The sequence below is a fragment of the Pongo abelii genome, chromosome 3 (assembly GCF_028885655.2).
Source record: "Pongo abelii isolate AG06213 chromosome 3, NHGRI_mPonAbe1-v2.0_pri, whole genome shotgun sequence".
Classification (NCBI taxonomy): domain Eukaryota; kingdom Metazoa; phylum Chordata; class Mammalia; order Primates; family Hominidae; genus Pongo; species Pongo abelii.
Genome location: NC_071988.2, coordinates 17,037,122 through 17,062,010, shown reverse-complemented (window position 1 = coordinate 17,062,010; position 24,889 = coordinate 17,037,122). Strand labels below are relative to the sequence as shown.

The following is a 24,889-nucleotide window of genomic DNA, read 5'->3' as shown; positions in this document are numbered from 1 at the left end:
TATTTACCAGTAAATTCTGGTTATCTTCTTTTTGCACATATAATAGGATCGCACTTCCCTGCTCCCTTTTAGATATGCCCGTATAATTCGCTTTGGTCAATGAAATGTGAGAACGGACTTGTATCACTTTTAGGAAGAACCAGTTTGCCATTCTTCATCTTCCTTTTGCCTATCACCCAAGGGGGGACGTTGCAGAGATTCCAGCCTCTTTAAGGATCCAGTTGCTTAGTGAGACCACATGGAATGAAGCCCCCTCCTCCTGCCACCCAGAGATGAACATGTAGATAATCAGGAAATAGTTTTTTGTTGTTGTTTTAAGCCACTAAGATTCTTGGATCATTTATTACTGCATCATAATTTTTCCCATCCTAACTAATGTAGATTACTATAAAAGCGATCAGGAAAACTGCAAAGGCTGATCATCGCGGCAATTATGAGTGGAAGTAGTTAACTAAAACTAAAACCATCCACTGACAATTCCAAAATCACCTTCACTAGTGATTTCACCTGCACTCCAATTGTGACCGTTCTAGAAAAGGTGATTATGCGTTCAAACTTTATTATTTTTAACTTATGAAGATGTAAAATTACATCTTCACTACTGAAGTCATAATGAGCAAAGAAATACTTTCTCATAGGAAGAAAAAGAAAGAAGGTGGATAAGGATAAGCCACAAAACAGGGAAGGTGGTACTGAACTCAGAATGTATGAGATTTCCAAGAAGAATTAAACATATTTCCCACAGACTTGTGAATAAATTTCCAGAAATACACAGTACTTCTTAGCAAACGTTGGGTAGCTTAGCTTCGGCTTGATAAACTGCACGTATGCGGAAACAAGCGCACAATCGCTCTGGTGCAAAAGTAAAAACTGTGATTGGAGTCTGTATTTAAACATAAGATTCCTCCTCGCTCTCTCTGAAGAAGTTATTTTCTCTAGCACGGCGTAGAATTCATTCCATTAACCTTTGTAAAGTGCTTAATCTCGTGTCACGCACTGTACTAGGGTCTAGTGAGCGACAGATGTCACGGTACAGAGATCTCAGTGGGTCGCTGCCCTCCAGGAGCTTATAAAGAAAATTTTCCTTCTGCAGTTTTCAGCCGGCTACACCCAGTCCCCTGCAAGTAATTTTCAGTGAAAAAAACCCGCATCTTTTTCCTAGTTCTTGCAAATATTCTGGCTTTCCGAGATCTTTTCGCCTTGAATACCGAAGTCACTCCGGGATCTCTCTCTGGACGTTTGGCAGTTATTCCAGATGTAGCCGAATGACCGGTTTGCCCTTTCCCTGCGGAGTGACAGGAAGACAGCGACCCCGGAAAGTTTCCAGCACTTAAAACACAAAGCGCAGCCTGAATCCACCAGGGGCCGACAACTCTTGCGGCTTCCACCACCCTTCTATCGCAGAGCCTGAGGAAGCTAAAGCAGTCGGGTCAGACCCGACCACCCGGGCAGCGCATGATCCCGGGCGCAGGGAGCGACAGACTCAGCCCCCCAGCGGCGCGGCGCAGAGAAGCTGCAGGCCAGCCTGCAAATCCAAGTGTGGGAGGGGAAGAAAAACAAACAAACAAACAAACAAAACCGATCCTTTCTTCTGGACTACAATGACCGGCAAGCAACGCGCCACGGCGCCAAGTTCGGCTTCGGGATCCTGGCGAAATGGAGCCTGGGAAGTGAAGTCTCCGGACTGTCGGAGTCCCGTAGTGAAGGCAGAAAGTAGGCGTTGCTAGTCCGCTCCACTAGCACGCCGGTTCCTGGCTGGGCTCCGGGTCTCTCGCTCCCGCTCAGGGTTTTCGCGGGCGGCGGGAGCGGTATGGCTCGCCTGAGTAAACTCCAGCGGGAGGGGGAGGAGGGTAGTGGGTGGGGAGGCGGGGTCAGCGGAAGCGGCAGGTTGCTTCCTTCTCCTCTGGCTCCCTCCCCGCCTCTCCCTGAGGGAGCGGTGGGAGGGGGAGGGCAAGGCAGAGGGAAGGTAGTGACACGTGTCAATCAACCCCCCTCCGGGGGGCGCGCGCTCCGGGGCTCGCGCCGAGGGCTCGCGCCCCTGCCTCGTGCCTGCGCTGCTCGTATGTAAATGAGGGCGCGTGACGCGGGACGCAGATGGACAAGGGAAGAGAGAGAATGGCCGCTGCCGCCGCCGCTGCTGCCGCCGCCGCCGCCGCCGCCGCTCAGTGCCGGAGCCCTCGGTGCGCGGCGGAGAGGAGAGGATTCCGGCGGGAACTCGACTCTTGGCGCCACCGCCTCATGCACTGTGTAGGTAAGAGAGACGCGGGCCGGGGCCCCGGGCTCCGCGCGGCGACCGCTGTCGCAGCCCGAGGAGTTTGTGGCTGAGGGGTTTAGTTGAATCTCCCGTTCGGGTTAGTTCGGTGGGGGAGCGAGATGGGAGCGGCGCGGCGCGGCGGCCCCGGCGCTCGCCTTTTGTCTTGCGGGCTGCTGGCCCGGCGCGGTCCGCCCTCCTTCGCCTTCTCAGCTCTTGGGCTCCCCGGGAACTGTTAGTTTGGACCCGCTTGCTGAGCCCCCGAGGAAGCCGCCCGCTCGCGCTCTCCCCGAAACTCCTCGGCGCCCGTCGCTGCCCGCCGTCGCCTGCCGTCCACCCTGACAGCAGGGAGGAAGCGGCCCGGTGGGTCGGCGCCCTGGCGGAGGGGAGCCGGCGGGCAGGGCGGCCGGAGGAAGGCGGGCTGGTCCGCGCCCCCGCCGAGCGCACACACACCCCCTTCTCGCCGCCGGGGGCCGGGTGAGCAGACGCGGCCAGTTCCCGGGGACCTGGACCTGGAGACCCACGGGCGCTCGCAGGGCGGGGGCCGCGGATGGGCCGGCTGGGGGCGAGGGGCGGCGGGGGCGTCGCCCGAGGGGCGGGGGGCGCCCAACTCTGCCCTCTCGCGCTCGGCGGCGGCGCTGTGTGTACCCCTTTAAGAAGGAGCCGCTTGAGCGCTGACGGTTGGGATTTGAAGTTCTTCCTCCCTCTTTGGAAGTCTGGACGGATGGGGGGTGTTGCCACGGCAACGACACCCTCCCCCCCCTTCTGCTTGCGGACGCCCCGACGACTCTGGTACCTCTTTCACTGTCATGTGATGGACTCTTCCTTACACACACACACACACACACACACACACACGCACACACGCACACACGCATCGCCCTCCCCACCTCCCATCCCCATTCAACTGCAATTCCCTCTTTTTGGTTGGATCTGAATCGTTTTGCTTCAAACTTCTGGGCTTGGGGCTCTGACCCTGTGGATTGTTTAGGGTGACAGGAATGGTGGGACTCCCGACCTTGCTGCAGTCGCTTTTTTTTTTTTTTTTTTTTCTTTTTTGCCTAAGTGAGACGAATGCATAGAGCTGTTATCCAGCAGGTTCGTTTAGTGGGCTTAGAGGGGCGAACACGGATTATGGAATGGGGCGCGTTGTGGGTGTTTGTTTTGGAAGGGGGTTATGGGTGGGAGTGTAGGGGAAGAGGTAGAAAGGAAGGTTGTATTGTGTAAGCAGTGGATAGTGGCAGCAGCTTGCTCTACTGGCGAGTGAATCTTGGCATTTGGAGTTGGGGAGTAACCCTAGTGTCTTAAGAAAACAACTCTCTTACCTTGTTTCCATCTGCTCTGGCACCACCTCGCACCCCCGACCCCGCCTCCCATGTGTTTGGTTAACGTCTTAAGATCTTTTTTTCACTAGTAGAAAAGAGATCGTGTTAGGTTAAACTTAATACAATTTCAATTCAGAAATGTGTACCGCAGAATGCGTTGAATATAGGAAAATGTACGAGAAAGGAAGATTACTTTAGGGGGCATTTAAGTGATGTTTAAGTAATTTACTGCTTTTGTTTTGCCCTTACGAAAAATGTATTTTGGTCTTCTCTAAGGAAAGATGATGAGAAATAGCTTTAGTCAAGTATTCATAAGTGATTTTAGTTTATGAAGTGTAAAAAAAAACTTCTAGGTATTCTTTATATAAATTGTTTAAAAAACTAAATATTGTTGTTTGTGCTTCTTGAATACAAAATGGGCTGTTTTTGATAATTGCTGATGTAAAGATCTCTTCTGGAAACCAATTTAGAAATTACTGAGCTCATTTAGGTAGAATTAGGTAGGATGACAGCATTGCAACACTGGCTTATGATATTACTGTTAAGTTTTGTCAAGGCACAAAGTGATTTGAGGATGTCTTTTTATGTTTTGGAATATTTTGGTTGGTTTTTTTTTCTGATCTTCTTGCTTATTTAGATACATTAAATATAGCTTTGCATCATAAAAATGTATAGACTTGAAAAATAGTCAAACTTTAAATGAAACACAATTCATTGGATTTGATGGAAAAGGGAACTAGAATATCTTTTTGCCTTACCTACTTGTATATTCAAGTAAAATTGGAAGACAGTGAAAGTTAATACTGTATTACACTTTTATTGCAATATGTGATTACATTGTGTCGTATGTGAAAAGAAATTTTGTCCCTGGCTTCTGACTATATTTGAGAATTGTTTCCCACAGTCCCCGTCCTAATTAAGCCCTATTAAAACCTGTCTCATATTTTTTGTTATTTATTTATTTATTTATTTATTTATTGAGATGGAGTCTCACTCTGTCGCCCAGGCTGGAGTGTAGCGGTGCGATCTCAGCTCACTGCAACCTCTGCCTCCTGGATTCAAGCGATTCTCCTGCCTGAGCCTCCCAAATAGTTGGGATTACAGGCGCCCGCCACCACGCCCAGCTAATTTTAGTATTTTTAGTAGAGATTAGGTTTCGCCATGTTGGCCAGGCTGGTCTCGAACCCCATTGTTATTTTAAAATAAACAATAACATCCATTTAAACAGAGTATACACTTGTTGATTGGGCTTTTTTTAGCATCTTAGGTGTTAAGCACTTATTTATAGTGTGAATTGGGATTAAATGGAGTTTGGATAATTACCTTTTGCTATTAATGTGCCTTACATTCATTACTTTATAAACATTTATAAAAAAGCCATATTATTTTCCCTTTGCATGTGTATACATGTGTGAATATATATGCATACACATGTGTATATTCAGTATATATATAATATTCGGTGCTCTCATTGCTTACAATCATTTTTATAAAATAATACCCTTCTTGCCTTTTGGGAAAGGAAATGATCCAAACATCTTAATTTTAAGTGAGGTATGGAATTGTAGGCAGCGTCTCAGGGTTGTACAGCAAATTAGTATTGAGCCCCTAATGAGATTTTGAATCTCAGTTCTTAGCCTAACTCTAATCTGATTCATTTTATAACTCATATAATATTCTAATTTTATAGGGAAGAAAGTTGTTTTAGTTGTCATGACTGCTTGTAGTTAGCCACAAAGGTAAACGTTTAACTCTTAATATGGAATGAGATGTTTACCTTCCTCTAATTGTGGCATTCATCTCTTTATGTTAGATTTTTAACTACTGTTCTGGTTCATTCCACATAGTTTTCTTTTCATTGAAGAGTTGTCCTACAACCTTTTGTCCCAATTAATATCTCTATTTACATTGTGGTACTTTTTATAATTTGACTGTTTTTCTATAATTATCCTATACTGTACTGTGTTATAGTTTTCAGTAGCTCATGTCACAAATGTTCGAGTGCTTATTGGATGTGGTAAATAGTATCCTAGTACTAACTATGATATTGAGAAATAACAAATACAGTCCTGGATCTCATGAAATGTATAATATAATTAGCATTTGATAAGTCATACAATTTAAAACAGGTCTAGAATAAAAGAAATACACTTGTATATTTTTAAACATCATCAGGACTTGTATAGTCCATTAGGATATCTGATCTGGGAGACTGGCCAATATTTAAAAATTTTGTATTTTGATGTAATTTCAAGCTTAAAAGTTGGAAGAATAGAACTCCTATGTACCTACATTTGTTGTTTTACATTTTGCTGTGTTTATCATTCTTGCTTTATACTGATCTCTCTGTATTTTTTCAGAACAATTTGAGAGTAATTCAGAGACATCAACCTCTTTACCCCTAAATTCTTCAGTGTATATTTTTAAAAAACAAGGGTACTGTCTTACCTAGTTATAGTGAGGTTATTAAAACCAGAAGATTTAATGCTGATATACTGTTATCCAATTTATGGTCCATATTGAAATTATATCTGTTTATCTATTTTTTCTGTTAGCTTTTTTTCCTCTTATTCTGGGATCCACTTCAGGATCATGCATTACATTTGGTAATTATGTCTCCTTAGTCACTTTTAATCGGGAACACTTCGTCAACCTTACTATTTCTTGACCTTGACATTTTTAAAAGTACAGGGCAGCTATTTTGTAGAACGTCCCTCAATTTGAATTTATCTGTTGCTTTCTCGTGATTAGATTGGTTATGCATTTTGGCAGGAATACCACTTAAGAGATGTTCTGCCCTTCTTAGTACATCATATCTTGAGATTCATGATGTTGGTGTGTACCAATGTTGGTGATGTTAGCTTTGAAAATTTTGTTAAGCTGGTATCCCTCATATGTATCCCTGAAAGTTATTATTTATCTCATTGTAACTAATATGCAATTTGTGGAAAAATAATTTTGGGGAACAGTATATTTACATAGTATAATCAAAATTTCACCCACAAGTATTAGCATCAATTGATGATTATCTGACTTCATTCCTTCTATAATTATTAGTTGACATTCTGACATAAGGTAATCTTTCCCATCTCCATTATTTATTCAGTTGTTTTTATCTGTATGAACTCATGGATTTTTAATTTTATTCAGTGGTTAAATCCATTGCTGTCATTATTTTGATTCACAAATTGTCCCAGGTTTGGCCAATGGGTGTCTCATCAAGCTGGTTCCAGTGTTATTTCTGCAAAAACAAGATATTCCAGGTTAATGTTGTATTTTATCTGTCCAAGCTGTGGCATGAGCTTCTTTTCCAAATTTACCTCCATTCTTTTCAGTGGAAAACAGACTTAGATACCAAAATCTAAGCAGTAGGTTTTAGGACTGTTTTTAAACCTGATTTTTATGGTACAGAAGCTGATAATCACTGTAACCATTTTGTCTAAGGGCACAGCAGCAAAACAGAATGACAAAGATTGGTTTAGAATCATTCTGTAAACTCCAGTATCTTTCCTATATAACAGTGTTGTCCAGTAGAAATATAATGGAAGTAAAACATGTAAATTTAAATCTTCTAATAACCACATTTAAAAAGCATACTTATCCTAATGTGTTAAATATATTATCATTTTAACACTAATCCATATAGACATTATTGAGTCAGTTTATATTTTTTAAAAATATTAAGTCTTCAAAATCAGGTATTTTACATTGATAGCACATCCCAATTTGGACTAGACACATTTTAGCTGGCTTAATAGTCACATGTAGCAAATGGCTTTCACTTTGCATAGTTCAGTTCTATACAGTAGTTGCTCCAGCCAACTCTTGATTACCATGATACCACTTAATTAAAGCCTGTTAATAATAACTAAACCTATAGCTTAATTTATTTTTCCTCAAATCTTTTATTTTGGTAGTATAAAACAGCAAATAAACATAAAGATTCTAGAGCTAGACTACTTGTGTTTGAATCCTATTGTTACCACTTAGCAGTGTGGACAAGTAGCTTAACCTGTCTATACTTTAGTTTCTTAGTCTGTAAATTGGAGATAATCAGGTTGTTTGCTAATTTTGTGTTAATATATGTTGATATGTGTCTTTCATATAGAAAACATTCCCTAAGTGTTTGCTAGTATTATGATTGGTTTATACAGGTTATTAGCTTTGAACTCTTAACGTTTTTGCCAATAGATTCTTTCTGGTAGGAATCCTGATGAACAGCGAAAAGATCATGGAATATGTTAAAGAAAAGATAGTAAGGGCTTGAATGGTCTGTATTCTAGACTATTCTAGAGCCACAGAATTATAGTTTTAGAATCACAGAGTATCACTTAGTCTAATCCTGGCTTTTTATGTATGAAACCAGGAAAGCCTTTGATACCGAAAGGAATCTTTTGGCTATGTGGTAACTGAATACAATAAATTATTTTTAGCTCATTTAAAAAATTTATATCATACTAGATCATCTCGAAGTTACTTTTTGTGGGTATCTACTCTCTATTTTACTTTTCCTGTTAATCAACTTGTTGCTACTTTCTGGATGCTTCTTGTCTCCTGCTCCTTTATCTTACCACTAACTTCTCCCTCATCTTGTCACTGTTGCCATGTAAACCCCATAAGGGTAGATTTACTTAGAAATCTGGATTGATCGGACTGGTATGAATGGGTCTGCTATCCAAAAGACTTTGTTTATACAGCTGTTTTTTTCAAGCACTATCAAATGTTTTCTATTTTAAAAGATGTAAATTGTGGCACCACCTAATAGTGTGCATTGGACAAATGGAATCTGTGATGCTGATGAGTAGTTGAATGGTTAAGACATATATCAAGTCTTTCTGTAAAATAGGCATATTGATGAATTTTGCATGCAAATTTTGAAGTTCTCTGTACTCTTGGATCTTTTTATATTCGAAAGAGTAAAATTCTGCCATCTTTGGAACCAAGCAGTGTGTAGTTTTGTATTTTGTAAATGTTAGATATGGGCTACAGACTGGTCTTAACCAGTCTTTTTTGTGTGATGCCCTCTTTGTGCACATACTACATCCCTTGTTTGGCTACATGGGTGCGCTGCTTCCTGATTGGCCGTGCGCATGATAAATTGCTGTTATGTGTCCTCTACATTCCTCTCATTTGTCTGACTTTCAACCCTGGTCTTTAATTCTTCTGTCATAGTGCAGTCTTGGGAGGAGCAACAAAGATATATAGATTTTTGGTTATGTTATGTAACTTTTTATCCCTCATTAGTAAATCTCATCTTTCAATTGTAATAACCTACATTTTTGGTGGGAAGTTTCTATCTTTTCTTTTTAGTAGTATTCCTTCCTTTTGGTATATATGACTAGCATTCATGGCTGATAGATAACAGAGCACCAAGGACATAGGTCCAAAATTTTAAGGACCTGCCTAACTGTATAGAGTTCATACTTAAGAGCTGAATCTATAATCAAGTAATCTTTGCAAGGGTTTTTATTCACAATGCAATCTAGGTAAGAGAATGTGAATGGGGGGCCCAGACCAGCCTACTGCTACCCATAGAAAACTGATTAACAAACTAATGCCATCTTTGTATTTGAAGAATACCACTTTGTTCTTAATTAAAGCAAAATAAAAATTTTGTTTTGAGAATTTTTGTGTTTGATAGAAAACAAAACTTAAAATGAGGAATTGTCTGTATCTCATCTCCTTTCCTTTCATATAGTTTTCCCATAATTGGCAGCAACCTTATCCTGCTTGCTACATTTGCGTCTTTTCTTCTTTTTTTTACCTTAATCTGTTGCCAAGCTATTATTACCTTCTTTACAGTATCTCATGGATTCAATTTTTTTTTTTTTAATGCAGTAAGCATTAGAACAGATCTAGATAAGATTCTGGTTTATATCAGTGTCTGCATTGCTGGTTTTACTGTCTTTCAGTCTGACTTACAACCAATAGTAAATCATTGTTTAAAGTAGCTGCTTTGATTTCATAGTTTACAAAGCTGTAGTATCTCCCATTTGTCTTTTTTTCATGAGATAGGAGCTGCCAGCCATGTTTATCTAGTTGGTCATAGTTTACCAGCCTGCTTCTTCAGTTTGTCTAGTTTCTTCTTTAGACAACTCAACCTTTTTCATAGACTTTTGTCCTTTTTTATCCACATTGCCCCAAATTCTTGAGTGTCTTTTTATATCTTCTACCCTGCATCCTCAGTCGCCTTTAAAATTAAATTGCAGGCCAGGCACGGTGGCCCATCCCTGTAATCCCAGCACTTTGGGAGACTGAGGCAGGCGGATCACTTGAGCCCAGGAGTTGGAGACCAGCCTTGCCAACATGACACAACCCTATCTCTACTAAAAATACAAAAATTAGCTGGGCTTGGTGGCACATTCCTGTAGTCCCAGCTACTCGGGAGGCTGAGGCACGAGAATCACTTGAACCTGGGAGGCGGAGGTTGCAGTGCATGAGATCATGCCACTGTACTCCAGCCTAGGTGACAGACCAAGACTCAGAAAAAAAAAAAAATTCAACTGCAACCTAGAGTCTTTTCTAAAGTATTTATTGAAAAGCAAATTTAAGAGCTTTCTCCATTAATTCAAATTGGCCAATTCTTTTCTGACTAGTATGTCCAAGGTGTGCTCATAGGAAGTAATTTTGTCCAGTAGTCTTCATGTTTAAATTATAAACTGTTTAGGTACGGTAACTAATAAGTCCTCACGAGTGGTAGAAATCACTTAATGGAAATAACCCAGTTTCTTCTTAGCCCCTATCATTGTAACATTAGGCACAAATCATTCCACTTTTTACAGATGGAAATCTATGAAACTGGGATAATATCTGTCCTCAAATGTTTGCCATTTTTATTCTTATGAAAGATGCTATAATATTTATGTAGTAGTAGTATCTGGGCTGAAGGTATAAATTAGAAAACTACCAGCATAAAGATGATATTTAAATCCACAGAAACAGATGAGATTACTTAGGAATAGGGGACAGTATATCTAGAGTATAACTTGAGTATATTAGAGATAGTTTAGATAGTATAACTAGTAGATGACTCAGTACCACACCTTAAGGAATCTTAGCCTTCCTTGGGCAGAAGAAGAGAAACCTCAAAGTAAGGTCACTGGCTTTGTAAAACCAGGAGAGAGTGGTGTTACCAAATCCAAGAGGAGAGAGAAAAATATTACAATAAGGAGGGATTGTTACATGTTGATGAGATGTCAAGTACCATGAAACAGGGAAGTGTACATTGTTTTTGGCTCTAGGTGACCTTGACTAGATAAATTTCAGTAGTGATGGAGATGGCAGCCATATTATAATAGGTTAGAAAGTAATTAAGATATGTGCAAGTGGACATAACATTTGTAGTAAACTACTAATTTAAGAGCTATATTTTGAGGAAGAACTGATAAATAGAGCAGTAATTGGAGATATCTGGGGTCTAGGGATGTTTGTTTTTTAGATGGGCGTTACCATTTACCATACTTAGTAAGATGGGGAATACTTTTCTGTATCAGTGATAACCATGATTCTTTTATATGTTAATTTCATTAAGCTGAGAGCTGATAGTAACAAAATACTGAGGCAAATATATTAGATAAAGAAATGGGATAGACTTGGTTTTAATCTCTTAATATGGATTCTACATTTACTTTTTTTCCCTTCAAAAAGAGTTTTCTAATCAAGTTACTGAGATGTGGTATGTGTAACATTGGTGCATTACACATTTTAAAAGAATGTTCTTTTCTACAATTAATTTACTGTTGTCAGTCATCAATTATCTTGAGTCCTACGTGTGACCATTGCTTGGGGGTATAATTTTATGTTTCTTCTTTACTGGATTCTGAACTAGAAATAGACTTTGGAATAAAAAATCAAAATATTAGCTTTTTAAAATGGTAAGGTTGCATTGAAGAACTTGGCTTGGAACTGAGGCCAAAATTAGACATTAGATTGCCTTACTCCCTGACTCCCTGAATTGGACTTATCAGACTATCAAAGACAGTACAGCTGGAGCTGCAGGCCTCTTAAAATACAAGGAAGCTGTACCCTAGTGAGTTTACCATGCTTGTTGGTAGGAGTGAGCAGGAGGCTTGGCCGTGAATGAAAAATGACTTTTAAAACATTAATCCATCCCACTAGGGACCAACTGTAAGGATGTTGCCAATATTAGTTATTCTTCCTTCTTTTGAGAGGACTGAATAAGTAGTAGAAAAAAAAGCCAAGTTTCTTCCAAAGTACTTCCCCCAAGAATGTGAAAAGTGTTTGTGGGAGTTCTATTTTATGGAAAAGGCAAGAACTGTGGTGTGGTTCAAAAAGCTTACTGTTTACACAGGAATGGGATTTACCTTGCTTTTAAAGAGTTCACAGTGATCAGGGATGTTAAATATTAGACTTGGTGTAATGTAATGGAAAGACAGAAGTGGGAACAATTAATTTTGACTTGAAGGATTCAAAATGTCTAGGCTTCAAAACATTGAGTGAAAGCAAGGATTGGCAAACTTTTTCTCTAAAGGGCCAGACAGTAAATGTTTTAGGCTTTGTGGGCCATCTGGTCTCTATTGCAGCTACTCACCTCCACTGTTGTAGTGCAAAAGAAAGACATAGATTAATAAGCATGGCTGTGTTTCAATAACATTTATTTATAAAAATAGGTGGATTTGGCCTATAAACCATAGTTTGCTGATCTCTGGGATAAAGGATACAGCAGGAAAGTAGAGTGGAGGGAATGGGCAGAGATAGTATAAGCAAATATATTTAAGTATAAATAATGATATATTCTGAAAATATTTAGCATTACAGTGCCGTTGGTTTATAGGGTAGCAGCAGAAAGTAGGACTGGAAGTATAAATTATGGCTTCTACAAGGAGGAAATTATAAGCCTTTGAAGTTGTTTTTTTTTTTTTTTAAACGGGTAATAAGCATGATCAGATAAGTCAGCTTATTTTCATTTGGAACATCTGTTGTTGGTGCAGGTTTGAGGGCTTTTTGTTTGCAATAGTTTTAAGAAGCTCAAATTAAAGCAGCCCTTTTAAATCAAAACTGGGAAAATGAGCAGTCTTCATTCACTTGAATGTATTAAGACATTCTGTTTGGGCTCTGAACAACTTGAGAAATAAAACAAGGAGAAAGATGGAAGCCAAAATAATCTTTCTATTACCAATATAGGCCAGGTTAGAGGCATAGCTTGATGGGGGAGTCAGGTGGTCTGGCATAGGCTGACTTATCCATCCAGTCCTAGGCTCAGTAGAGAAGCAGAGCCGAATATGAGTCTTTGGAGGTTTGTTCTCCTTTGAAAGCTCAACCCCAGGGGCAAGAGGAATAGAACTGAGCTCTTCCTCAAATCCAGAATCACCAACCGGATAATTCACTTTACTAGCTAAAGGTAAAAAGAGGCTCAGGTTGTGCTTTTGATGCATCCTTCCTCATAGAAACCAGGAGCAAGGGAAAGGTGTTGTAACAATCATGGCTGTTAATTTTTGCAGGGTTGTATCTGGGGGTAAGTATTCTGGAAACAATACAACTGTTAATATTCTGAAAACAAGTCAAATTTACTTGTTCTGGATATTTTAAAAAATATGTTATGGCCGGGCCCGGTGGCTCACGTTTGTCATCCCAGCGCTTTGGGAAGCTGAGACAGGCAGATCATATGAGGTCAGGAGCTCAAGACCAGCCCGGCCAACACGGTGAAACCCTGTCTCTACTAAAAATACAAAAATTAGCCAGGCGTGGTGGCAGGTGCCTGTAATCTCAGCTGCTCGGGAGGCTGAGGCAGGAGAATCGCTTGAACCCGGGAGGCGGAGGTTGCAATGAGCCGAGATCATGCCACTGCACTCCAGCCTGGGCAACAGAGCAAGACTCCATCTCAAATATATATATACACACATACATACATATATATACACACATACATGTATATATATACACACAGACACACACACATATATATATGCACCCATACACACATTTATGTATATTTTAGTGTTTGGAACAACTGTATTTTTTAAACTCTCAAAATAAAATCAGTAGGGTTTTTCCTTCTTTTTAACTTAACTAGATTTTCCACAGGCCTATGTAAGATACTTAAGTAAAATGCATGTTTGGTTAGAAAGAAACCCAGTGCTCCCTTCTGTATTATAATTTTCAATTAACTTTTTAAACTTAGAAGGAATTAGTATAAAAGAATAGAGCACTGTTTACGTGGAAAAAAGCAGGTACTCTGACAAATAAATTATTGTTTTAATTAGCTCTGATTATAGGTGCTTACACAGTTTATTCACTGGTGTCTCTTTTTTTAAAAAATATAATTAATTGTTCTTCAATGTCTTCTTCCTCCTCCCTTTCTGAACAGCTCAGTACTAAAACAAGTGGGAGAAAACAAGGGTAGGTATCCACACTGGGTGGGGTGTGTGGGAGGCAGAGCCACATCGTCATTTAAGAGGAGTGGGATCTCGGAACCTTGTGCGGTGAGGAGGGTGTCCATGGGGGTTGATGGAATGAAGGGTAAGGAGCACCTCTCCATTGGAAGGCATGCTAAGGCAGGGTATTGGAGCCCAAGCAGGATGATATGGTATCTGTGAAGGAGAGTGTGAAGGTCAGCTGGTCCCAGCAAGGAGGACATCTACTTGGGGTGGGATGTCACCCTGCATGAGCTCTCAGGGCCCCAGTAGATAGCAGGGGGTAGGGAGTGACCCATGTAGGATTGCAGCCTGGTGTAGGTATATTGAGGCTCAAGTGAGATGAGGAGGGAGTCCATACATAGAGGTATCTGAGTCCAAGGTGTTAGAGCCTGAGGGTAAAGGGAGGAAGGCCTCTCAGTGGAGCTCGGTACAATATGGGATTTCATAGCCTGAGCAGGGCGGGGAGGATATTCTTGTAGGAGGGATGCCAGGCATGAGGAATAGGAACCTGAACCAGGGTAAGGAGATTATATACATGGGGTAGGGATTTTGGGGCCAAGAGAGGTGAGGAGGGTGTCGGTGTAGGGAAAGAGACAGCTACAGTGGGAGATTGGTTATGTACATGGAGATTGATCAGTATTAAGAATAATGGGAGCCAGGCTTCTCATTGTCCAAGAAGGGAGTTACTAGTATGAAAGTAGGGAAAACTAGAATGCTGTCTGTGGTGTTGGATAGGAAATGAAGTAATTGTGGGAACTCATGGTTTTCATCATATATAGATATAGAAATGTATGTGTATGTATACATACACATGCCCTATACTGGTCATTGAGAAGGGGCTTAGGAGCAGTGGCACTACGGTAGCAGTGAGCATAGTGTATTACCGTTAATTTCCTGATTTTAATGGTTGTTTTTGTGAGAGAATTGGGAAATACTAAGAATTCAAGAGTGGTGGGTCATTATGTAGACATTTACTCTCAAATGGTTGGGAAGATAAAAGTCTTCCTTACTATACTTAAAACTTTTTTTTTTTTAAGTTAAAGATTGTTAAAACATAAATGTAAGTATTTAAAAACTGTGTCATTAGTCTACGTATGTTCTTGTGTATTAATCACTTTCAGCCCTAACTACCATAGTTAGTAATATACATGTTGTCTTACAGATGTTCCAGCAGCAAGAATTGCCCCTTGAAATAATGATAATATTTATTGAGTGCTTACCGTGTGTTAGGTAGATTCTAAGTTTTTATATGTATTATCACATATAATTTTCCATATGAAATAGTACAGTTTTTATCTTCATTTTACAAGTGAGAAAATTCAGGCTTAGAGAGGCTAAGTGACTTGCCTAAGTCTTTCTGCCTAGCAAATACAAAAGTAGAATTCACATCCAGTCTTAACCACTATACCAGGTCAAACCTCATTTAAAAATTAGCAAGTCTCATCCTTTCTGGTCAGATTGTTACATCTAAAACTTTAGTAGTGCTGTTTTCATTTTATTTTAGAACTTGAGTTTCAGGGGTGGGAAAAAGTATTCTGGGTTTAGGCCTCCTCAGCCTTTTATTCCTGTCCTGGAGTGAGAGAGAACAGGGACTTCTGTATTTGAATGCACAGTGTCAGAGATAAGGATTCCCCTGTGATGGGTTAATCAGAGAAAATATCCACTAATTTTTTTCTTGCTTTTACAACTGGGAATGGATGATGATGAGAACATGGAGTTAGTGGGCAAGGCTTTTCCATAGCACAGACTTGCAGTGTTAAGTTTTAGTCTGGATATAAAGTTAGTTACCTTCTATCCTAATTCTAAGAATAATGAACAATAGCTTTCCATCTCTTCTGAACTTTCCCCAAGAATGGCAGATGAATTAATAGGATATAGCTAATTGTTTCATTTTAACCTTCCTTTCCTTGTACTTATCTGTGCCAATTTAGGGTATGGAAAAGTAGTTTCTTGGTAAAAATCCTGTATTTTTTTTTACATACTACTCTTTTGGCATCAGCCCAATAATTACTTTTTTCTTCTTTGCTTTCTTAACCTTTTAGTATTTGTGTTCTGGCATAGCATATAAATAGAATAGAATTTGCCTATGAGTACATATTAGCTTGCTTGTCTAACTTTTCACTCTTAACAGTCTGAGCCCACAGATCCTTTCATCCTCTGTCAGAGTGAGTTTCTGCTGACCTACTCATTCCTCAGACCCATTCTAAAATTGCCACCTTTATTTTATATAAAGAATAATAGTATTTTCAGTGTTGAAGGAAGCATGGCCATCTGCTAAAATCCTTTTGCTTATATTTTCTTCCTCATAATTTTTTTCAGTAATTATTTATGGACAGGGCATTGTACTAGGAGACTCCGGTGAATTAGATTGTCTTCATGAAGCACAGTCTCCTGGGGAAAACAAGGCTCTCTGACTACAGAATACGATAAATGCGATAATAGAAGCATATACAGTATTAAATTTGTAGCATAAAGGAGGGGAATGGTGAGGTTTCCTTATATGAGTCCATGAACAATCATAAGATGATTGTGGGAAATGAGAAAAGATAGTTTGTTTAATTGAATCATGAAGAAACATGTAAGCAGGATATAGTAGTAATTATTTTAAATTATTTTACTGTGGATTAGGCATTAAGTGCTTATACTTAGAATTTATTTGATTTTCATAACTGTCTTATAAGGCAGGAACTATATTTTTTATCCTACTTTATAGATAAGGAAATTAACTCACTTACACTATAAGTGGAGAAAAACCACTGAAGAATTTTAAGCATGGGAGTGATATAGTTTAATTTGTGGTTTTATAAGATTACTCTGCTAGTATGGAGAATATAACAGGCAAATCAGGAGATGTCAAGATAGACCAAGCAAGTTTTGAGGGTCTGAAATAAGAGTAGTAGTGGAAACAGAGAAGAGGGGGAGACTATTACAAGAGGAGTTACAATAAACGGATTTTAGTTGTTGATTAGATATGGCCATACAGAAAAAAGGAGAAAGAACAGAGGATCATTTCCAAGCTTCTGTTTAGGAGGCCTAACTGGATTATGGGACCATTATCCAGAGTAGGATATAGAGCATTGTATTTTCATATAATAGATAATAATAATATATGTGATATGGTTTGGCTGTGTCCCCACCCAAATCTTATCTTGAATTGTAACTCCCACAATTCCCACGTGTCATGGGAGGAAACTGGTGGGAGGTAATTGAATTATGGGGAATGGGTATTTCCTGCGCTGTTCTTGTGATAGTGAATGAGTCTCATGAGATCTGATGGTTTTAAAAAGGGGACTTTCCCTGCACAAGCTCTCTTCCCTTGTCTGCCACCATCTGAGATGTGCCTTTCACCTTCCACTGTGACTGTGAGGCTTCCCCAGCCACGTGGAACTGTAAATCCCATAAACCGCTTTCTTTTGTAAATTGCTCAGTCTTGGGTATGTGTTTATCAGCAGTGTGAAAATGGACTAATACAGTAAATTGGTACCAGTAGAGTGGGGCGCTGCTGAAAAAATACCTGAAAATGTGGAAGTGACTTTGGAACTGGGTAACAGGCAGAGGTTGAATAGTTAGGAAGGCTTAGAAGACAGGAAAATGTGGGAAAATTTGGAACTTCTTAGAGATTTGTTGAATGGCTTTGACAAAAATGCTGATAGTGTTATGAACAATAAGATCCAAGCTGAGGTGGTATCAGATGGGGATGAAGAACTTCTTGGGAACTAGAGCAAAGGTGACTCTTTTTATGTTTTAGCAAACAGACTGGCAGCATTTTGCCCCTGCTATACAGATTTGTGGAACTTTGAACTTGACAGAGATGATTTAGGGTATCTGGCAGAAGAAATTTCTAAGCAGTAAAGCATTCAAGAGGTGACTTAGGTGCCGTTAAAGGCATTTGGTTTTAAAAGGGAAACAGAGCATAAAAGTTTGGAAATTTTGCAGTCTGGCAATGTGAAAAAAAGAAAGTTCCATTTTCTGAGGTAAAATTCAAGCCCACTGCAGAAATTTGCATAAGTAATGAGGAGCCGAATGTTAATCCCCAAGACTGTGGGGAAATTGTCTCCAGGGCATGTCAGAGGTCTTCATGGAAGCCCCTGCCATCACAGGCCCAGAGGCCTAGGAGGAAAAAGTGGTTTCATGGGCCGGATCCATGGTCCCTGTGCTCTGTGCAGTGTAGAGACCTGGTACTCTGCGTCCGAGCCACTCCAGCCATTACTGAAAGGGGCCAACATAGAGCTCGGGCCGTGGCCTCAGAGGATGCAAGCCCCAAGCCTTTGCAGCTTCCATGTGGTGTTGAGCCTGTGAGTGCACAGAAGTCAAGAATTAGGTTTAGGGAACCTCTGCCTAGATTTCAGAAGATTTGTGGAAATGCCTGGATGCACAGGCAGAAGTTTACTGCAGGGGCTGGGCTCTCATGGAGAACCTCTGCTAGGGCAGTGTGCAAGGGAAATGTGGGGTCGGAGCCCAGAGTCCCTGCTGGGACACTGCCTAGTGGTGTTGTGAGAAGAGGGCCATCGTCCTCCAGACCCCAGAATGGTAGATCCACTGACAGCTTACATCATGTGCCTGGAAAAGCTGCAGACACTCAACATCAGCCTGTGAAAGCAGCTGGGAGGGAGGCTATACCCTGCAGAGCCACAGGGGCAGAGCTGCCCAAGACCATGGGAACCCATCCAGTGTGACCTGGATGTGTGACATGCAGTCAAAGGAGATCATTTTTGAGCTTCAAGATTTGACTGTTAGCCAGGTGTGGTGGCTCACACCTGTAACCCCAGCACTTTGAGATGCTGAGGCAGGTGGATCGCCTGAGGTGAGGAGTTCGAGACCAGCCTGGCCAACATAGTGAAATCCCGTCTCTACTAAAAATACAAAAAATTAGCTGGGTGTAGTGGCAGGCATCTGTAATCCCAGCTACTTGGGAGGCTGCGGCAGGAGAATTGCTTGAACCCGGGAGGTGGAGGTTGCAGTGAGCCAAGATCATTGCCCTCCAGTCTGGGCAACAAGAGTGAAACTCCATCTAAAAAAAAAAAAAAAAAAAGCTTTGACTGCCCTGCTGGATTTTGGATTTGCATGGGGCCTGTAGCCCCTTTGTTTTGGCCAATTTCTCCCATTTGGGATGGCTCTATTTACACAACGTCTGTTACCCCCATTGTATCTGATAACTTGCTTTTGATTTTACAGGCTCATAGGCAGAAGGGACGCCTTAGATGAGATGTGGGACTGTGGACTTTTGAGTTAATGCTGAAATGAGTTATGACTTTGTGGGGGGACTGCTGGGAGGGCATGATTGGTTTTGAAATGTGAGAACATGAGATTTGGGAGGGGCCAGGGTGGAATGATATGGTTTGGCTGTTTCCCCACCCAAATCTCATCTGAATTGTAATTCCCACAATTCCCACGTATCACAATAGGAACCTGGTGGGAGGGGATTGGATTATGGGGGTGGGTCTTTCCTGCTCTGTTCTCATGATAGTGAATGAGTTTCATGAGATCTGACGGTTTTAAAAAGGGACGTTTCCCTGCACAAGCATTCTTCTCTTGTCTGCCACCTTCTGAGATGTGCCTTACACCTTCTGCCATGACTGTGAGGCTTCCCCAGCCACACGGAACTGTAAGTCCGATAAACCTCTTTCTTTTTTAAATTGCCCAGTCTTGGATATGTCTTTGTTACCAGCATGAAAATGGGCTAGTACAATGTGAAATCCATATATGAATAATAACGTTTTCACATAATATGTGTATTTTCATATAGTATATGTGGTAGGTAGAGTCAGTATATATAGCCTGAAATCGGATCAACACATTGCTATTTGCTAGTTTGTCTTAAAGCCAGTCATTGCAAGGATATGTACACCAATACTTCCCAGAGAAATCAATTATGGAATGGAGTTCCCCTCTACTTACAAGTTCTGTGCTTTGGTTCAAAAGCTCTTGTGTTTCTGCTGCAGGAATGCATGTAGCACCTTTGCATTCTTGCATTCTTAACATTTGAAGATCCACAGGTGGCTTTGGACTTTATTGTTGTGTGTGTGGTGCACCCCTCCCCCAGGTTTGAACACTTACTCTGTCAGGAAAATTTAGCCAAGATAAACTGAGTAACTTTATGTAGTATTTTTATGTGATATGTTGAATAATTTAATAACAAATGTTATTTGGAAAAGTTACACCTCAAGTCGGTTTTCAGTTGATAAGAGTGATCGTAACGTGGTTCAAAATCGTAGGTCTTAGATCCCTATAGCTTTGACATATAGTGATTACATCTTAAAACCTAAAACACTTCCTTGATCTTCATTTCTCTATCTCCCTACCAGTTACCTATCCCAATATTTAACTTACTTGATCTCTCTCCACTTGTATGTCTCTCAGGTATTCTAATATTAGGATATTTTGCCATTACTTTTGATGGCAAAAACTGCAGTTACTTTTGCACCAACCTAATATGTAACATACCTAAAAGTTAACTCTTGATCTCCCTCTACCAAATAGAAAGTCTGTTTCTCTGGTGTTCTTTATCTCAACTTACCTAATTTCACAAGTCAAGCACCTGAAAGTCATCTTTTACTTGTCTTCCTTCTCATCTCCTGTGCCAATCCACCAATTAATTAGGTTTTCAAATATATCTTAAACCCATTCATTTCCCTTTATTTTCACTCCAGTTGAAGTCAGCCTCATTTCTTACCTAGACTGCTGCAAAAAAATTCTTATATGGCTTCCTATCTTCTTCTTTTATTCTCTCTAGTTTAGTCTTCAATGGTGCAAAGAAAAATCTGTTGAAGTACTTTGCTCTGCTCTCAACCTTTAATGACTTCTGCACCAACGACAAAAGCACGGAGGTATATATTCTGTTCTTGGAAAATTATAGCACCACCCAAATTTGCAGTGTGGCAGAAACCATGGCTGTACAAAAGTTGGCTTGAGGTCGGATTGTGATTTAAAAAAATATATATTGTCCTGTGGACTTTGGTTCTTATTCTATTGCTAATTGGGATTAAATTGATATTTAAGTTTGTTTTTAAGCAGTGGGATTGATAGAGATGCCACTTTCCACATTCCGTTTAGTGAATTTACTGGTGCAGTTCTGTTTTATACCAACCCCATGCAAACTCTGATTACTTTTTCTTTGGAGAAATAAAAAGCTTTCCTGAGAGAATACCTTCCCAAGAGAATATATGAAGACTTGGGCTGAGTTTTAAAAATTATCATGGACAATTTTAAATATGTACAAAAATAGGAGAAAGCATAATGAATCTCAATGTTTTTGTGACCTAGCTTTAACAATATAACAAATTCTGGCTTAATTTTTAATATAAAAATTATCAAAACATTTTATATGTTGGTTGGTGTACTGTAATTCATTCCATGTTCTCATGTGAATAAACCCAAATTACACATTTTCTTGGAGTTGTAAATTTACAACAGAAGGTGAAAAGTATTAACATCATGACATGTTGTCTTACTGTTGCTTTTAGCTTAATATTAACTATTTTTGTTTGTACTATACGGTTTAGTTATAAACCAAAAAATTTAAGTTCTAGAATCCAGAAGGTTTTTTTGTTTTGTTTTGTGAGAGGCGGGAGTGGTGCTGATGAGAGCAGCTTATATATGAAATGCATTTTGAGTAACTCTAAAACCCAGTAAGAAAGCATTGTTTATGTCTTAGATGTATCTGACAGTTTACATTCATGAAGCAAACCAAAGAAGATATTGCTTATTATAGACCCATAGCATATGCGGAACAGTGGTTCATTGTTTTTCAGTCTTGTAGAGCCACCAAATTAACAGTGATGTAACTAATGGGTAGAAAGCCCTCAGAGTATTCATCTTACTTGGTTGTTGAAATAACAATAACTTAATGAAAATGTTTTCACATTAGTGTTACAGTATTTGTCAGCACTCATGATAATTTGGTACTTATGTCTTGGGTGTTTATTAAAGATCCACACCAAATTATGCCTTGGAAAATCTGAATTTTAGAGAAACAAACATATGTGTGTGGATGGATATAGATAAACATAGATATATAAATGTGTGTATAGGACTATTTCCATATATGTATATAATTTGTAGTTAGTAACAAGTATAATGATTCTGGGAGACTTTTTTTTTTAAAAAAAAAATTGTTTTATTTTAATGAACAGTTAAGGAGAATGCCCTGTTGCCATTTGTGTAGAATTAAAATCCATTAAATATATTTCATTGTGATTTTGTAGTGAATTGTGATCTTGGAGTTAACACCTCATGTTCACATTGTAGATGTCACTTATTAACTGTGTAACCTTGCAAAATTTACAAGCTGTGTTCTCAAAAATAGTTGCATACTGATTTCCAGATCTGTGCCTTTCTCTTTCATTCTTTCTTTCTTTATACTGAACCTTTCTCTGCAAGAATGTTGATAGCCCCTTTCTTCTTGACTTCTTTAAGTTCTTTTATTGCATAACTTTTCTAAATTCAAATGTGTTCATGTTACCCCTGAATAAAAATCTTCATTGGTTCCTCCATTGACCTTAGGATAAAGTCTTAAATTTATAATATGGCTTAGAAAGCTCAGCATAGCCCACCTGCTCTACTGCCTTAGCCTTTCTGTTTTTCATTCTGCTTTGAGCACTGCAATCAAAGAGCATATCAGTAGCAGAGTAATTGTAGTATGGTAATAATAGCAGCTTTTATTGACTACCTATTAATACTTATGCCAGGTATATGCTTTACATGTATTATATCCTTTAATCCTCACAATAATCTTGAGTATAGGCATTGTCTTTAGCATACACTGAATCCTTTTTGGTTTTTGTTTGTTTGTTTATGAGACAGGGTCTCGCTCTGTTGCCCAGGCTAGAGTGCAGTGATGCTGTCATAGCTCACTGCAGCTTCGAACACCTAGGTTCAATCAGTCCTCCCACCTTGGCCTCCCAAAGTGCTGGGATTATAGGTGTGAGCCAACTCACTCAGCTTGAACTCTTTTTGGATTCTCAAGCACTATGCCTGTGGGCTTTTGCATATTTGTTTTCTTTCTGGATTACAGTAGCTGCTGCTCCATTGCTACTTTTTGTAAGCTGTTGTTTCTAAATAGAACTACGTGGAAAAAATGTATCAGACCATGATCTTACACCTCAGTGAACAAAATGAACATACTCTTATAACCACCACCAGATCAAGAAATGGAACCCCTAGAAGTCTCTTCATATCCCCATCCAGTCACTAATCTCTCCCACTCCCTGTAAAATATAGTATTCTGACTTTTTAACACAGTAGATTATTTGTGCCTGTTTTGGGAAACTTTGAAATGAGATTATGTAGTATATATTTTGTGTTTAGCTTCTTTAACTCAGTATTTTATGTAATTCATTCATGTGGTTGGCTATAGATATAGTTCGTTCACTTTTAATGCTCTATAATATTCTAATATGTAACTATATCAAAACATTTATTTTTTAAGGATATTTAGGTTGTTTTCATTTTACATTCTTAGAAACAATGCAATGGACATTCTTAGACATTATACATTCTTAATTTTGATTCAACTCCTGGAATATTTTTAAACTTCATTTTAGTTGTCTAGATTTCACTTTTTCCAGGAATCCTTTCTTAGCCTCTCCAAGACTGAGATTTGCCCCCTTCTTTGTGCAGTGATAATCACTGTTTCCTTTATCATAAGCATTTATGCTGTTTTTTAATTGCTTGCTTTTTTCTCACCAGGTTCAAAGTGTATGTATGTGTGTCCACAAAGAAGTGTACCATATTTTCCCCTTCCCTATCTTTGTGGCACTTACCAAATACATAAATATTTGTTGAGTGAATGAATTTTTAATACATTCACTCTTTCATTGCAAAAAAAAAAAAAAACACAAATCTAATGGAAATTGGGTAATAAACTTAGTTACTGTCTGTCTTTGTTTTGTTCAGTTAAATGTGCAGAGTTACCTTAAAATGCGTTATTGTCAAATTGTGCTAAAATTTTTTAATGTGCCAGGCATCTTGTCCCTTTTGTACACTCATTCTACTCCACAGCTATTGTATAAAGTATTTCTGGACATTGTTTTTATAACTTGTGGGACATTTAACAACCTTATTTGTAGCAGACTTAGTATGTGCTCTTCATGGGTGGTCTTGAGTGTTGAAAATTGCCAGAAGACATTTGGAAACTGCCAAAAAGACTGAGAAATTGTATCAAAAATGAACTGAGATTTTAAGGAACATTGACTTTCTTCCCCTACTTCTCACCTACTAGTGTCCTTAAAACAATTTCTTCTTACCAAATTGTCACTGAATTTAGGTTAAATTAAATCACTGAGATAAACCAGAGTTTATAGTTTATTGTGCTTTTGAGTTTCTTTTGCCTTAAAAATTGATTACTCTTGCAAGTTACTTATTTGTACAGTTATGTGCTTCGTAAAGACATTTTGGTCAACAACAGACCACATATAAGAGAGTGGTCCCATAAGTTTATAATGGAGTTGGAAAGTTCCTATCACCTAGTGATGTCTTAGACATCCTAATGGTTGTGGTGCAATGCATTACTCACGTGTTTGTAGTAATGCTAGTACAAACAAATCTATTGCCCTTCAAAAATATACCACATACAATTATGTACGGTACATAATACTTGATAAGTGAATGTGTTACTAGTTTATGTATTTACTATACTATATATATATATATATTTTTTTTTTTTTTTTTTTTTTTTTTGAGACAGGATCTCACTCTTTCACCCAGGCTAGAGTGCAGTGGTGTGATCATGGCTCACTGCAGCCTTGACCTCGTCAGTCTCAGGTGATCTCCCACTTCAGCCTGCTGAGTAGCTAAGTTTCCCGATGTGCACCACCATACCTGGCTAATTTTTGTAGTTTTTGCAGAGACAGGGTTTCGTTATGTTGCCCAGGCTGGTCTTGAACTCGTGAGCTCAAGGGATCCACCCACCTTAGCCTCAAACTTCTGGGATTACAGGT

The 24,889-nt window shown here is 39.4% G+C and overlaps 1 protein-coding gene across 16 annotated transcripts in view; it reads left to right on the top strand.

Annotated features, from left to right (window-relative positions):
• Positions 1–546: 546 nt before the first annotated feature.
• The window catches only part of LCORL (ligand dependent nuclear receptor corepressor like), a 178,597-nt gene continuing 154,254 nt past the window's right edge, over positions 547–24,889 (top strand). For 9 of the 16 annotated variants that reach the window (XM_054553772.2, XM_024246454.3, XM_054553763.2 and 6 more), the window contains exon 1: positions 547–2,251. In XM_054553772.2, coding sequence (XP_054409747.1) covers positions 2,095–2,251 — 157 coding nt within the window. In that variant the 5' untranslated portion in view covers positions 547–2,094. The other 7 variants (XM_054553764.2, XM_024246450.3, XM_054553769.2 and 4 more) reach the window with 6 other exon arrangements.